The sequence below is a fragment of the Cheilinus undulatus genome, linkage group 3 (genome assembly GCF_018320785.1).
Source record: "Cheilinus undulatus linkage group 3, ASM1832078v1, whole genome shotgun sequence".
Taxonomy (NCBI): domain Eukaryota; kingdom Metazoa; phylum Chordata; class Actinopteri; order Labriformes; family Labridae; genus Cheilinus; species Cheilinus undulatus.
In genome coordinates, this window is record NC_054867.1 from 23,885,412 (window position 1) to 23,901,248 (window position 15,837).

Consider the following 15,837-nt stretch of genomic DNA (forward strand, 5'->3'; position numbering starts at 1 on the left):
CAAAAAGTAAGGACATTTGTTTTTGGTAGATTTTTCTTTGTAGTAACGATGCTTCTTGGCAATAAATATTATATTGTTGTTTGTTTATTTATCTGTTTATTTCACTTTTAAATGGTGCCACATTTGCACATGAACATGCATTCATGCAATGAGCAGCAGAGGTGAGCAACATGTGCCAAATATTTATTATTTTCCATCGTATATACATTTTCTTAAACTACTCAGCATGATAAACATCAAGGGACAAGATACAATAGCCTACATAAAGTTTGCATGTCAACACAAACAAAAAAATAGAGCCCTTCAAGCACTCCAGGTTCTACTCCCACTCTCCCCTCCCTGTTTCCAACTCAATCCATGTTTTGATAAAGGAATAGAGTAGAGTAGTTAGGCAGACTGTAATCTACAGGCTCCGTATGATCTATAGCGGATGACAGACTGGGTAATTTCAAAGTAAAAGCCTAATTGTAAACATGTATAATACCAGGCACAGACAGCTATGCTGAATGCTGTGCTGAACACTACATGAACTGGCAGCCGCTACACTTTCCAACCTAACTGTTTGCACAATTAGCTGCAGAGCGGTACACTGTCATTACCAGCACACTGATGCAGCTGTGTGTAGAACATGTGTGTGTTGGTGAGAGAGAGAAAGTGCAGCCAACCTTTAATTATCGTATTTAGTGTAAGAGTTCCCAAGGTTGTTGCTGTGTGAGTGTGGTTTTCTGGGTGCCTTTGCACAGGCCAGAGAGGAGAAACTAGAGTGAGTTTGAATTGTGTAGTTTGTTTGGATATAGATTTACCTGATGTGCATCATGTCGTATACACGTTCACACTCGTGTATACATGACTGACACTGCTATCAATCTGTGCAAAAACCCACTGCAGCACGATTGCTGCCCTGCTGCTCCCAGGCCAGTCCAACAACATATCTGTCAACAAACTGGCTGATATAGGAAATCTGATCTCATCGAGTGCTGTACAGAGCCCCCAGGGTCTGAGCACGGCTATTAGAGGTACAGTATATATGTCAGGGTTTGTTGATAAATGGACTGGAAGAACCACGGGGGTCCACTCAGAGTCAAAACGCCACATCTGGTACCAAATGACAGACCTGGCTGTGCTGACTGACTAGAAACAGTTACAGCGAAATGCCAATACTGACAGTTTGTCTTTTTTAAATGGATTCACAAGCAAGTAATGTTGTCCTTTTAATACTCTATTCACAAATCCCTGCAGGCAGGTTCAGCTGTCATTTATCTAATAAATATCCTCCTCTCAGAGTCTATATGCTGCTAAATGTCCTCAGGCAGCTTCAGAGCGTCCTAACACTGAGGACCCTCACTGAACAGAACAAATCACCCTGATGGAAACCTTTCTCTCTCTTTCTCTGCAGCCCCAGTCATCTGTCAGAGCTGTTCAGATGGAGCTCAAAGTTCATCCCAGGGTCCTGACCTGTTGGAGGGGGATGTGTGTGCCTTTGTGTGTCTTTGTGTGTGACAGAGTGGGGGCATGTCAAAGTGGAGCCTGCTGGTTTGCTAATTTGAGACATTAAAGTTAACAACACAGACTAAAGTGATAAGCCTGAGATCGACAACATCAAGGGAATATTGAAAAAATATGGATACCACCTCAACAGTTTAGAGAGACATTAGTCTAAGTTTGAGCATTTTATTGATGTGAGGAACAACAGAATAAACTGAGTCAAAAGGAGACAATGGAAGAAAGAAGGTGCGGTCATGACTTAATTAAATTTAACACTGTCTCATCCTCTAAAAGCTGTCTCTATTACAAGTCCATCCATTTATCTGAAGAGGCATTACCTCACCTCATAGACTCTCTGGAGGCAGTTACACAGCAGGTTTGGCTGGTCTTACAGACCACTCTGTGAAGTAAGATCATTGATAAAATAAAACAATAAAGGTATTCATTTCCACTTTTTATTTAGACTTAGATGGACTTTTTTTTGTCTTTTTGCCAATATTTTGATAGGACAGGACAGTGGATACTGCAGGAATTCAAGGGAGTGAGAGGAATAACATGAGGGAAAGGAGTCACAAGTCATAGTAAAACTTTGGTCACGTGTTTGGAAGAGCAACTTCTCTACAAGCCCATCTTTACCCCAAATACTTGATTTGCTTAACCATCATTCTACTGGTAAAAGTAGACTAACACCAAAGACCGGGGAGGCCCAGACTTTTTCAGTTTAAGATCCAAATGAGATGGTTGGACTCTCTCTGGGACCCAAACTTAAAAAAAAAAAACTTAATCCATTGCTACAACTTCAACATAAAAAAGAACATTATTATGATAATATTTGTAGTTCTTCTTTTGGATTAGTATAGCTGATTTAATTAACAGCAGGATTTTAATTCTGTAGTCAGGTGGAGCATATTTCTAACCTTGTAAAGCAGATAGATACGCCTGTTTCCGTGTTTCTCACTGACGAATCCATCTTGCAAAGCTCCTGTCTGAACCATTAAGGCCCGGTTAGAAAGTGACCAATCAGCGTTGAGGGGCAGTACTTTCAGGAGCGGCAGAGTTGTGACGTAAGTAAGCAGCAACAAGAGACCGGTGCAGTTATGGCAGAAGACATTAGCGTGGATGCTGCTGAAGTGTCACTTTTATCAGAACTTGACAGTTTTTCGTTAAAAGAAGAACAAAGAACAGCATTGAGTTGTTTTCTTTTCAAAAACGACAAAAGTCTTGTACTGACATGTCGACAGTCACCATGGTTTGCGTTATGCAGTTCTCTATGGAGTTTACTCCTCAGTCGGGGTACAGCTCAGTGGCGGATACATCACGTGTTTTGTTGCTCTGACTGGCCCGTAAAGATGTGACAGACAGAGCATTCATCCAATCACCTCTGAGGTTTTTTTTCAAAGACTCTGCCCTTTCCCAAACACTGTCTATGAGTGGTTTACCAGATGGATGCGAAACAAATCTGGCGTGCAAGATTAGCATGTCTATTCAATTTATACAACAATAATAATAAAATTAAGGCTGTTTTTAATGACTGGATTAATCTGGTTTGAAAAATGACTTGAAGAAAACTTGATAGCTGTAAAATTAAAAAACAAAACAAAACTGGTATTAGTAAGTGACCACTATTAAGCTGAAGGATCCCCCCCAAAATCGTTCTTTGTTGTCCTTTATAGTGTATTTTTGCACCGTCTTGAGGTGGTTTCTTTACTTCCTGTTAATGCATTTTTTAAAAGATACAGAAAAAATTCCTTTTATTCTAATTTTAGAGAGGCAAAAGGCCAGGTCACTGGGTTGCAGCAGGCTACCCAAGTCAACCCAGACATCTCTCTCTCCAGCGAAATATTCCAGCTCTTCCTGTGGGATTCTGAGATGTTCCCAGGCCGGATGAGATATTTAATGCTGTGTTCCATTTACCTTGGAAGTTGGATGTCAGAGCTGGGAATGACTGCACATGTGAATTAAGTTCCATTTTCTAAAAGCTTGTAACTGGGGGTTGCTCTGATTCTCCAAGTCAAAATAACGAGTTCAGGGTGCATTTGTGATGACGTCAACTTGGAATTGGAGCGCACCATATCCACCCAGAAGGTCCTTGGTCTACCACCAGGGTCTCCTCCTAGCTGGGCGCACCTGGAAAACCTCCACAGGGATGTGTCCAGGAGGCATCCCAATCAGGTGCCTGAATCACCTCAACTGGATCCTTTCAACACAAATGAGCTGCGGCTCTACTTCAAGCTCCTATAGGATGTCTGAGCTCCTCACCATGTCTGCAAGGCTGAGCCGCCTACCCCCTGACGAATCTTATTTCGACCACTTGAACTTAGGATCTCATTCTTTCGGTCATCACCCAGAGCTCACGATCATAGGTGAGGGTTGGGATGAAGACTGACTGGTAAATTAAGAGCTTTGCCTCCCAGCTTAGCTCCCTCTTCACCACAATGGTCCGATACAACGTCTGCAGTACTGATGATGCTGCACAATCCACCTGTCAATCTCACCGCAATCTGGCCGGGGATAAGTGGAAAAAGGAAAAATGCACTGAGCTAAAGTTGTGACACCAGCTTAACTATGAGGACAAGGTGAGCTCGCACAAAGTTGCAGAGTGAATGTAAACAGTAAAAAGGGATGGTAAGAAGTCTTAAGTGTTTGATGCTCAGTAACCCCTTAAGCTCTCACAGTGATTATGGTGTTTTAGCATTTTTTCCCTCTGAAATAAACCTTTAAATCCTCAGTTCAAGATTTGGTGGATTCTGCTTTTGAGATGCCTGTTTAATTTGATTATTTTTAGGCCTTTGTGCAAACACATCTAAATAAACACACTATAATGGCTTATGAAATCTGCATATTTCACTTTGACATCACGGACAGCACATTTTAAAGTCTCTCCCTGAGTCTGCTCGCTCTGACCCTACAGCGCAGCCGAGGCAGAGGGCATGTTCAGATGTCATTGACGGTCAAGGGGGAAGGCTTTGCTAATCACCAACCCAGTAAAAACTGGCCTACAATTCAAACCCAAAATTTAGGAAAAGTTGCAATAAACTGTATAAAAAATTAACATTGTCTCAGTGACATCACCAACTGGTTTCTGAAGAGTGGTTACAAAGTTAAACAATGGTAGTCACCATATTGAAAATGCTGGCTCTTACTAAGTTCCTGCTATTTAAGAAGCAGGCAAATATCTGGAGTTCTCTTGGGCCAAATGAAATCCTTTTTGGAGACACACCCATATACAGCTTATCTAACTTGTAATCTTGATAGCATATTCCAAAAGATGAAACAACAGTAACAAAATTGGATTAGGTAAATTTCACCCCGTTTGGTTTTTATCAATAGAGAATTATGCTATAGAGACAAAAATCTTTAATGTGGATACCTTGGCTTTTGCACTTGTCTCAAGTGGGCACTCGAGGAACTGTATTGTTTTTCACTTCTGCACTGGTTAACTTTTTCAACACTTGAGGTTACTGCTTAATTTTACACAGTTAAATAAAATACACATCTTTCCATAACTCTAGCATAGCCAAAACCTGAAAAACATCTTTTATTGCAATAAATTTTGCTAAAATAAACTGAGATTGCATGTCTTATAATGGTTTTTGTTTGGCTGTTGTATTGTGTGCAGCATTCCCTCGTTTAAACAAAGACGTCACATGCTCAGCTAACAGAGGACGTCTCTGTGCAATGCTCTTAAATTGCAGAGTATAAAACTGCCTCTGTGACATTAATCAGTGTTTGTTCAGTCAGTGTGCCTACCGCGAACCATGGATGAGCGTGTGTGTTAGGAAGCAGTGCATGAACCCATTAAATATAATAACTCGTGTCTGCAGTGTTTTCTGGTTTAAATCGCTTTGACATTTAGATAAAAGACAGAGATATTCTGAGGATGCTCTGATCACTTTTAGTGTCTAGAGGAAGTGGAGTTTTTAGACATTGTCAACATCTAACACCTTTCTTCTTCTTCTTCTTCTGTGGTTTTTCAGTCATGTAGAATATCTATAGTTGAATTATAACAGCAAAATGTAATCAGTATATCTTTATTTAAATTTTAGATTTACTCTCAGGCTTTTATGCCTTTGTTCATAAAGGAGAGGATAGTGGACTGAGCAAAAAAACTGTGGGAAGAGAAAGAGGGGAGGGATATAACTGGAGAGATTGGGAGATCTGGGAGATTGATGGTTTGAATCCCAGTCAGAGCATAAGCCCAATTCTGTTTGGGCCCTTGGGCAAGGTCCTTATCTTTGGATAAAAGTGTCTACTGAATGACATTTTAACATTGTGACATCAGCAGTCCCACATCCATTTCCTCAGAGGGTTGTGGTCAGGGGCGGAGTCAGACAGATTACTAGCATTTAAAGCCACAGACACAGAAACTATTCATTCTGAGCAGGGCTGAAACAGAGGGGTTTTTAGACGTGCAAATCCTATACTGGAGTGTTTTTTCACCAACATACTTCACAGGCATGTTTTGCGGACCTCTGAGACCAATATTAACATGTCTTAAATGGGTAAAATATGTCTCCTTTAAAATGGTTGACTTAATACAACAGAGGTGCAGACACATAATCCAAGCAACACATTTTAGCCAGTTAAATAAAATAAATATTTTTAGCTTATAAATATATTACTATAACAGTATTACTCATACCTTATCCAGCTTCACCTCAATCTCCACCACATCTGTCTCCACATCATCGATGCCAGCCCTGCAGAGAGAACGACAAAGCTGCTGTTAGTCAAACCTGCTTTATTTGAAATTCCAGACTCTGTCATATCAGAATAAAGGAACCAGCACTTAAAATAAAAACAATTCAATTACAGTCGGGATGAGTTTCAAGACAAGATTCTTGAGGAAGTGGTGAACCACGATGTCATGATGACACAGTAATCACAGAAGCATTTTATTTATAACAGTCTGGTTTCATACGTTTTTGCCTGACACCTTCAAAAAGCAAAAAACAAAGGAAACAAAAGGCAGTGAGAGATGATGGAAAGAAGAAAGTAAAAAGGAGTGAGCTGACAGTGAGCCATGAAAGCATAGTGGACATCTAAGCGTTTACAGTATCTGTATGTCACCTCCACTGAAAATTAAACTGCAATCAGTCTGCAGACATCAGAGTCTTAGACATGACCATTAATCTTGAGGACTGGATCGACAAAGCATTGCTCTGGAAGATTAGTGAGCATGGCCTGAGCTACAAAATCAATGAATGACATCATGCAGAGACAGAGACGTTTAAAAAGGAGCTGTTAAAAGATGTGTAAGCTATCTGCAGCATTGAATCTGATAACAGAAAGAAAGTGCACTGAGATGACTCCAGATTTGTGTGCAACTGTATATTTTGCTGAATGCGCACTCAAAATGAAGGTAATGGGACTTGATGGCCCTCAGCAGGGTGTGTGTTAGAGTGTGTGTCAGGTGGTTTTGAGGGGAAGGCGCCTTCACCATCCGCCCCCTCTGGGTCTTCTTCCATTAGCCTGCAAGCACACACACATCAATAAACACACATGCAGACACATGTCCACATTATAAAGGGTCAGTTATTATGGCAGCTCCTATGTGGGCCACACACACTAGAACCCCCTTCTTTCACCTCTGATACATTTTAAAAAACATTAAAAGTAGCACGCAATATCTTCTCACTAGAACACGCAACATCTTTTCTTATAGGGGTTAGACCAGCTGAGTTTATTGCAGATGATGTAGCCCAACATCTATGTTACACCCTGCATGTGCTGGAAAATAACAACCCTCACCCGCAATGGCCCCAAGAGTTGATGATGTCATCACATCCCCACCCTTGTTTTAGCTCTCCTACGTCAGATCAGAGATGTTGAGCAGAGCTGGAGGAAGAACCTGTAAACACTTTGCTCTGAAAAGGTCAGGACTCTCTGGAGGGTGGGCTTCGACTTCAGGCTGCAGCTTTAGCACCTGCTCTGGAGAAAAACATTCCCAGAATTCCTTTCTGCTCCTAAGCTTTTTCACAAAGCTGGGAGATGTTCAGCTAAGTCTGTCTTGCACTTGTCTTCTTCTTGTTCTTCTCTCATCCATAACACACTCTGTTTACACACACCGCTTCTCTCTCTGCCACAACATGACACTCACACAGCAGGCATGTGAGGGTGTGTGTGTGTGTGTGGTCTCAAGACTGATTTACATTGTCTTAAAGACTGAAGAGCTGAGCTTCATTAAGCTGTCGTAGTAATTTGATGCACTTAAATTGTGATTGCAGAATGTCTGGCATCCAATTGTAATCCATTGAACTGGTTTACTGTTGCTGCTACATGTCAATTAAAAATACAACTCTGCACATGTGAGCTGCACTCCTAATAACGTCATCTTCTCCATTAAGTCACTGTGAGCACAACATATCCAGCGGCAAACAGCTGTTCAATCTGGAGGACAAGCTCATTAAGAGTGTGTTGCCTCTCATGCAGCACACACAGCCATAAATAATGACAACATTTGATTCAGAGGCAGCAAACACCTGATTGGTTCGGTTCAAATGAAACTTTTATGCTGCATGGTGAAGGTTGAAAGTTGACCCTAGCCAAGACTGATAGACATAAATTCAGTGACTTCCCCCACTGGTTTCTGAAGCATAGTTTTGAAGCCCAGGAAATGCTGTCTCAAACTAAATTTTTCAACCTTGCAGCAGCAAAGAGAAAGTGAAGATGACACCATGCAGCATTGAGCTGGGTTGGGGCCTCCATACTAAGAGAATGCAGTTGGTTTGGTGATCCTGTGTCCCTTTCAACTTCTCATCTTCCTCACTGATTCTAGATAACATTTGTTCATGTGATACTGTTTGTAATATATATTCAACCAATTTTATTAGAATCGGAGATAATGCACTTTTCTTTAACCTATTTGCCAGACTGCCATAACAAAAACAGTGGTTTTGAGTTTTATTAGTCAGAGTCATGCACAACACCATCATTGAGCCTTGGCTAATTTACAACTGTGGTCTCTTGGCAGTAAGATCTAATAAAACATAAATCAATACATAAACTGTGAGAAACAATGCAAATATCACAGTCATTTAATATCCGCCAGATATTCAATCATTTACAATTAGGTTGAATGTCCACTAAGTAGAGATTATGAGTGAAATAAAACTGATGTGTTAACTTTTACAGATTAAACTTCCTAGGTGCCTCCATCATTTATTTTAACACATATTTTTGCTGCTGTTTTAAAAATGTTTTTTTTAAACATAGCTGCACAGAATAGAACCTGCAGAGCTCTAAAAATCAATAATCTCAGGAGTCAGCTTTGGCAAGGTTAAACACCAAAAAAATGGCACCCAAGAGAAAACTGTGTGTGCTCTGCTGAGTGTAAGAATGCAAGTGTGAGTGTGTCCTTATTTGTCCCTTTCTGTACCCTCTACAGTTTGCAGCATCTCAGCTTTAATGCATTCCCTGCAGATTGAATTGCAGAGTTACGGGATTATTAGATTATGGGTGATGCTGCAAGAGAAGAGAACACGAGGCTGCAGAGAAGATGATATGTGTGTTAAGTGTCAGTGTGGAAGAACACCCCAAAGCGGCTCCACTGATGGCAACAACGATGATGATGATGTATCCCAAAGGGGGGATGGGCTCTTGCTCGCTTCTTGTGGTGGCATACTGTATAAGCTCTGACATCACAAACGAGGCTGAGGAGGGGAGGGGAACCTCACGTGCACAAACTCCATGTGCATTCCCATCAACCACCCCTGATGTAAAGAGTCTATTCCTGTCTCCAGCAGGAAGCTTGCATGTCTGTCCTCCTGCATCCCTTTACGTACGTGGCACAGCATCCAGCTCATCGATGCACCCGGTACCCTCCAATGTCTTCCAGACTTGATGTGTCACATAACATCACATCCACATCAGCGCCACATCAGTGACCAGGGGGACAACAAGTCCTCTGATACCACATGAGCGTGGACCCAGTGGCTAAAATACTCACATGTAGGGAGACATTAGCAAAGATCCTCACTAGAGACGATGTGATACATGTCTGTTTGACACGCTGGGCCTGTAGTAAAACAAACTTGATACTTAACCTGTTTAACAACCAGGCTAGAGAGACAGTGGTGAGGCCGAAAGTTGGAAACAACTGCTTACGAAGTGTTGCTTCCTAATCCAAGCCACTGATGTAAAATGCTGAAATGTTGTGTGACAATACAGGCAGATTGAAATAAACAAGAAAATCAGTTTATTGTATTGTATTTGTGTAGTTTTATTCTCCTACACCTTTATTTTACTATTTATTTCTGAGCTGACTCAGCATGTCAGACAACGCAGGGCTATGACCTCATTTTCTACTGACATCAGGTGGATAAAGCGCAAATCCATTGTCTCATGTGTAACCCCCATTCACAACCCAAACACACAGACCCAACACACATAATCAAAACTAAGCAAATGAACCAGATGTGGATATGACAGACAGAGCGTGCACACAAAGAGACGGACAATCAGAAATAAACAAATGAATCACAAGCAGGATATGACAGGCTACATGCACAAACATACTGACCCAGAAACCTACTAAATACAGGAAAACTCCGCCAGGACAAAAGCCAAACTATATTATGGGTCAAATGTGCCAAATTAAAATCTATTTCAACAAACTAAACACAAGTCTCAGGGCTTGTCTGCAGCCTGATCATTGATCTACAACTCTCACATGCTTCAAAGACATTTAGAAACCATAAACAAAGTTAATTTAGACTGGGATCATCATGCATGCTTTACTGTTGGAATAACAGCTTAAGGGTGTCTCATATGCATGCATGCATCCATATAGCACCCAGCCCCCGTTGGCATATTAAACACTGTAAGTCACAGCAACACTGTGCACACACAATAACAGTGCTGACACACCACACAAGACCAAGATGCATGTGCTGCCTGGTTCTGTAGCTCAGCTGTCCTAAACTAAGGAGTCTTCTGAATAAAACTGCAATCATAATCATTATCTACTAAACGGTGTTTTCTTTGTATGGATGAATTTGACATTATGAGGAAAAAAGGCTCTCCTGATTGGACTGTTGGCTGCGTGATATTGGCCAAACCTTTAACCACAATGTCAGTTGTGTGTATTGTTTAAAGTTGATTTAAATATATAAATATCCGACTACTCATCTGTTGCCAGGGCTTGGCTCGGACATCTGAACCAGGAATTTTTGGCTAACATCTGCCCCTAACAATCAGTCAACATGACACGGCAATGATCCACAATATCCATGCTCAAGCAAAAATACGCAAGAAGTGAATGTTAAAACAGGCCCGAGTGTTCGGTATTAATCTAAGAATACATCTGATTAAATGATACCTAATACTAAGGTTTATAAGACATTATTTGAAGCTCATTTTTTATGTAAATAATTGCTGTTAATTTTGTTTCCTTGATTGTCTGAAGGACAAAATTGTAAATGTGATTAAAACTGAATTGTTTTTGCAGCCCTAGCTCACTCTGCTACAAAACATGACACCAAAAGGGTCTGTGCCAGAAGCTGTGGCTGGTCCTGATGCCGGGACGGCCTTGTAGGTTGTGGAGGGGGGCAGCTTAGAAGATACCTGGAGAGATACCGTTCCTATGATTCTATTTATGAAAGAGTAATATTAAACAAAAAGGGATAAGCAGACTGCTAATCCTTGTAGAATGTGAACTTAATCCAGAAATTAAACCACATATTATTCAAAAAGATAATTTATTACATTTTGGGCTAACATAGAAAACGAATCCAGCAGAAATTGGGAAAATTTAGGTAAAATGAAATAAAGGCTGTGACAACAATTTCTGGCAAAAAATAGTTCTAGTTAAAATCAGATATAGCCATGTGACCTGCTGCAATTTTGAAGTTTTTTTCATAAGCAGGACACCGGTGGGTGTTTTATTATAGACATATAATTGAACATCCACTAAAGAAAGGGTAAAAGCTTTATGACGTCAATAAAACTTTAAGGACAAAAACTGGTATCATCCAAAATCTCCATCAGGAGGTCAGACCAGGAAACATTTGGAAATTAGAGCTGGCCAAACTGGAGCTTGCATCACCGGTTTAAGCACAAGAGTACAAGGTTGTTTAAAAAGACAAAACATCTTATAGATTCAGCTTCTTAGCAACATGAAATTCTGAAGGCGGATCGGCAGGCTGGCAGATATCTTTTCAGCTATCCAGTTATTCACAAAATGTAAATATAACAAAAAGCTCTGACTCTCAGGATTCTGACCATGTAAACCATATCAGGATAAAACTCCAGCAGCCACAATTAATGCATTTGTCAGACAGCAAACAAACTATACTAAACCATAAAACAAGCTGTCCTGTACTCTCCTGATCATGATATTCCATCAAAAACAGTCCTGCTGCATCAGAAAGAGTCCCCACAATCTAAATCTTGCCAAATTTTTGTCAAGAAAAAAAAAATATCCATAAAGATTCATGGACTGGTTTAATATAATTTTAAAATTGCTTCTGCTGTCCTTAATAATCCATTGTATTTACTGTAATAATATCTTTTTCCAGGCATTTATTAGCACTACACTATAGAAAAATGTCTGATAACCTCAATCCTTTTGGGAGTCTCCAGTTTGAAACATTTCCTGTACAAATTTTAAAGTTAACTACATTAGTCTTGTGCACTTTGAAAGCAAAATTAAAATGAAAAATTTCTATCCAGGAATACCCAAATTAAATTACTACCCTAAAGCTGTGTTTGAACCAGACTCACTGTAGCTGCTACTGGTATTACGTAAAACAACAAAAAAACAAATATATTCCCCATCTGAACTCATATTTATATATATTTTATGACTGTCGCTGGGAGGTATTAGCTGGAAATCTCAACTGGACTAAAGCACGAAGCCTCAGTTCAGGTTCAAAGATGTTAATAAGAGAACAGAAAAAGAGGATTTTACACCTGCAAGAAACACTGGATATAGATAATATCTAAGTTTTAAAGTATTTATTGCATTTCTTTTTTTTTTTTTTCTTTTTTTTTTTTTTTTAAGATTTATTTTCAGGCTTTTTGTGCCTTTATTAGATAGAGGAGGATAGTGGACAGAACCAGAAACAGGGTCAAGAGCGGGGGTGAGACATGCGGCAAAGGGCCCAAGGCCGGACCCGAACCCAGGCCACCCGCGCACACTGGGAGCGCCCCCAACCACCAGGCCACCCGCTCCCCGTATTTATTGCATTACTTCTCACCTTTACTGCATTGTAAATCCATATTTAACATTTTTGTCATATCATGCAAGTTCTGTGTGTATGATGATGACATATTAAAAAAAACATTTGTATCATTATTTATCTAGTGTTAAATAATATCAGGCTTTAAAAAGAACTGAGTAAAAACCAGGGATCAAGATTAAATATAATAAAATTAAATAAGTCAATTCATATCATGTATCAAAAACATAAAATGAGCTGAAAATCCATTCTTTCAAACCCCATCACTGAAAGATGTCAGAATGAGCACATCACCTCATATCTCTCACCCCACTTCAGTAGCAAATGTGAAACACATAAATAATTAACTTTACTTTCTAAATTTAGACCTAATATATATAAAAATACAGTTTCTAAAAAACACTAGACTCAGTCTCCCAGGATAAAATTATGTATAGAAACACTCGACTCACTTTCGGGTAAAGCTTACCTGAGACTTTTCTTTAATTGTGCCTAACTTTGTATTGATAAAATTTTAAATTCTTTCAGTCATTGACTTTTACACAAAGTTGACATCATCAGTGTATCACTCCTTTTTTTTTTTAAAGTAATCAAATTCTGCAGTGTCATAATGGCTTTACATTAAAGACAGACTTGCACATTTAACCACCTTTTACTGTATTAACTAATTTTTGTCTGCTTATACTGTACGCACCAAACATTATTCTATGATTAGTTAATGATTTTACCCCAGAGTATAATACTAATGCAAAAATAAAAAAGTAAATAAGTTGGTAAACAGTAAATTAGTCTTTCTAATGACTTCTGCTGTGATTTTCGTAATTCTAAGTCTGTTTGTGGTGAAGGCTTGATGTTATTAATCTGTCTGTAAACTCTCCACACAAACAGCCACACTGATTCAAACTGCTCCGTCTCATTTATAATGCATACACACTTTCATCATCACATCTTCAGACTCCTCACACAGACAAACACACACATCAAAATAAAACCACTTCCCAGAATTCCAAGTAGCGAGCTCCATGGCAACCACTCATTGACCCCAATCTCCATGGCAACAGGCATCAGCATTACTCACGCTTTTTTTACTGACCAATTTCCTCTTTGTGTGATGTGTCTATCTCTACACACGTCTCGTTCTGTCTGATCAGCCCTGTCTGTTCAACTCCCCGTGTGTGTGCTCCAAGGACATTCAGAGAGAAATTCTTTCAAAAACACAACAACCTGCTGATGTCTTGGCCGGTGCGTTAGATGGATGAGTCTGTGGCTGAAGGGGAGTTTGTGGGCATCTGCAACACCGGCTGCGGTGGTCAAAGTGCCCTTCAGTGATCAGAGCAGATTTTCTCTCATTCAGCTGCTCTAACATGCATGACAAACCCTAATTTCTCGATATTTATATTGTGCATCACCTATTTGTGTCTATAATGCTAATAAGACAAATCTGCAAAGCACATGTCTCGTATGGATGGATCATTTTGCTTTGTCTGACGATGAGCAGGTGCAGGTGGTTTCAGGGTGGGGACAGTAAATGCAGCCAATCCTTTATGTCTTTGTTCTTGCATCTTTCACCACTCATTAAACCTTATATTAACAAACAATTTTGGTCACTTGCAGCTTTAACATCTGCAACGTCAAAGGTTTCTTCATTACAAAATCACAGCCCCTGCAATCATAGCCTCAAATCATGTCTGTGCTTTCCTGTAATTTCTGTACATGACAGCCTTCTCCCCCCTTAAATCATCTATCCCCCCTTTTCTCTTTGTTTCATCAGTGCACGCCTCCCTCTGTCCATCTGACAGTCTCTCTGTCTGCCTGCTGTCTGTCTGCAGCGTTCTTTCATTAGCTGCTGGCATCAGGCTGGAGAAAGATTTTATATGTGAAACAAAAACTTACAGTTAGTAAAATTAGTCAGTAGCAGTATTCATCTGATATAATCTCATAAATGTACTTTTAATGGCAACAGAAGCACATTTGTCCAAGTTCGACTTGATTTGAGCCCCCTTCTCACTTTATATACATGCACGTGTTCAAACTCTATTAAAAAGAGCTCCCAGTAAATGATCTCCTCACAAAAAACACACTTTCGCCCAAACAGACTGCCTTTTCACACCAATAACAAGGCAAGCCAAACACTGGTATCTTATGTGAAGCTAACAAAGACGCCTTCATTGCTTCCCCTTAAACCCCCCCTACCAACACACAACAAACATCACACTCATTCCCTGAAACAACATTTGACTACACCAACGTCTGATGAGACAAAGAGACCAAACATGATGCTGATAAATGAAGACAAACAATACTTGTTTCCTCTCCATCTCAGTTTAAAGATATTTTGAGGAGAAACTCAGAATTATCATGTTTTTGAGGATAAGCCATCTGCTTTATTTCTGAGAGTTGTGTGAAAATACTGATACCATATTCTTTTCTATAAGGTATCTCTATGAAAATCCAGAGGTCAGTTAGCATAGCTAAAAAATAAGGAACAAAAGTGCTGGTCTGACTGCCCCCTTGTTGCAAAAACCACCTGATAACACCTTTAAAGCAGCTTTACTAATTATCAAGGAGACCAGAAGAGACTCTTAGAAAAAAAGCAGAGCCCCACAAAGAAAAAGCTCCTCACATAACAACCTCCTTTAAACCACAAAGTGTCGCTCCAATACTTTTGGCATGTGTGCAGACTAAACAACTAACACATTAAGTTCTAATTAGAGAGCTTTTACAGTCGTTAATTTAGGCGGCTCTTTCTCACAGGTCTCAGGTTTGCTTTTCTACCTTGTTTCTGGTCTTCATAGTAAGTAAAAATAACTAGCTATGATCTGTAGTTTTGTGTTGAACAAACTGATATACAGCAAAGACATGAATAATAATGTAGAGTTAAACTTTTACCTTTAAATCAGACCTGAAACTTCAGTTCTTAAAACAGACTTTAAAGTTTAAGGAATGAGGTTGAGAACAAAAAAGGACTCTGTCTTTGGTCTGTTGGTCCTGCCTAAAAGCCTAAAAGTCTACAAACTTGTAAAGTTAGAGGGTAAAATGAATGTGACAAAAATCCTGAAGGACAATCTTGGTGCTGTGATTGCAGCCAGAGGTGCATCTAAATGCTAATTTAAAGGGAGTAAATATTTATGCAGTCATTTATTTTACCTCATATAGTTGTATTTATTTGGCA

General features: G+C 39.7%; 1 protein-coding gene across 2 annotated transcripts in view; it reads right to left on the reverse strand.

Annotated features, from left to right (window-relative positions):
• The window catches only part of LOC121507375 (arf-GAP with coiled-coil, ANK repeat and PH domain-containing protein 3-like), a 73,603-nt gene that overhangs the window by 31,776 nt on the left and 25,990 nt on the right, over positions 1 to 15,837 (reverse strand). For both annotated transcript variants that reach the window (XM_041783675.1, XM_041783674.1), the window contains exon 2: positions 6,128 to 6,185. In XM_041783675.1, coding sequence (XP_041639609.1) covers positions 6,128 to 6,185 — 58 coding nt within the window. The remainder of the gene's footprint in view (positions 1 to 6,127; positions 6,186 to 15,837) is intronic.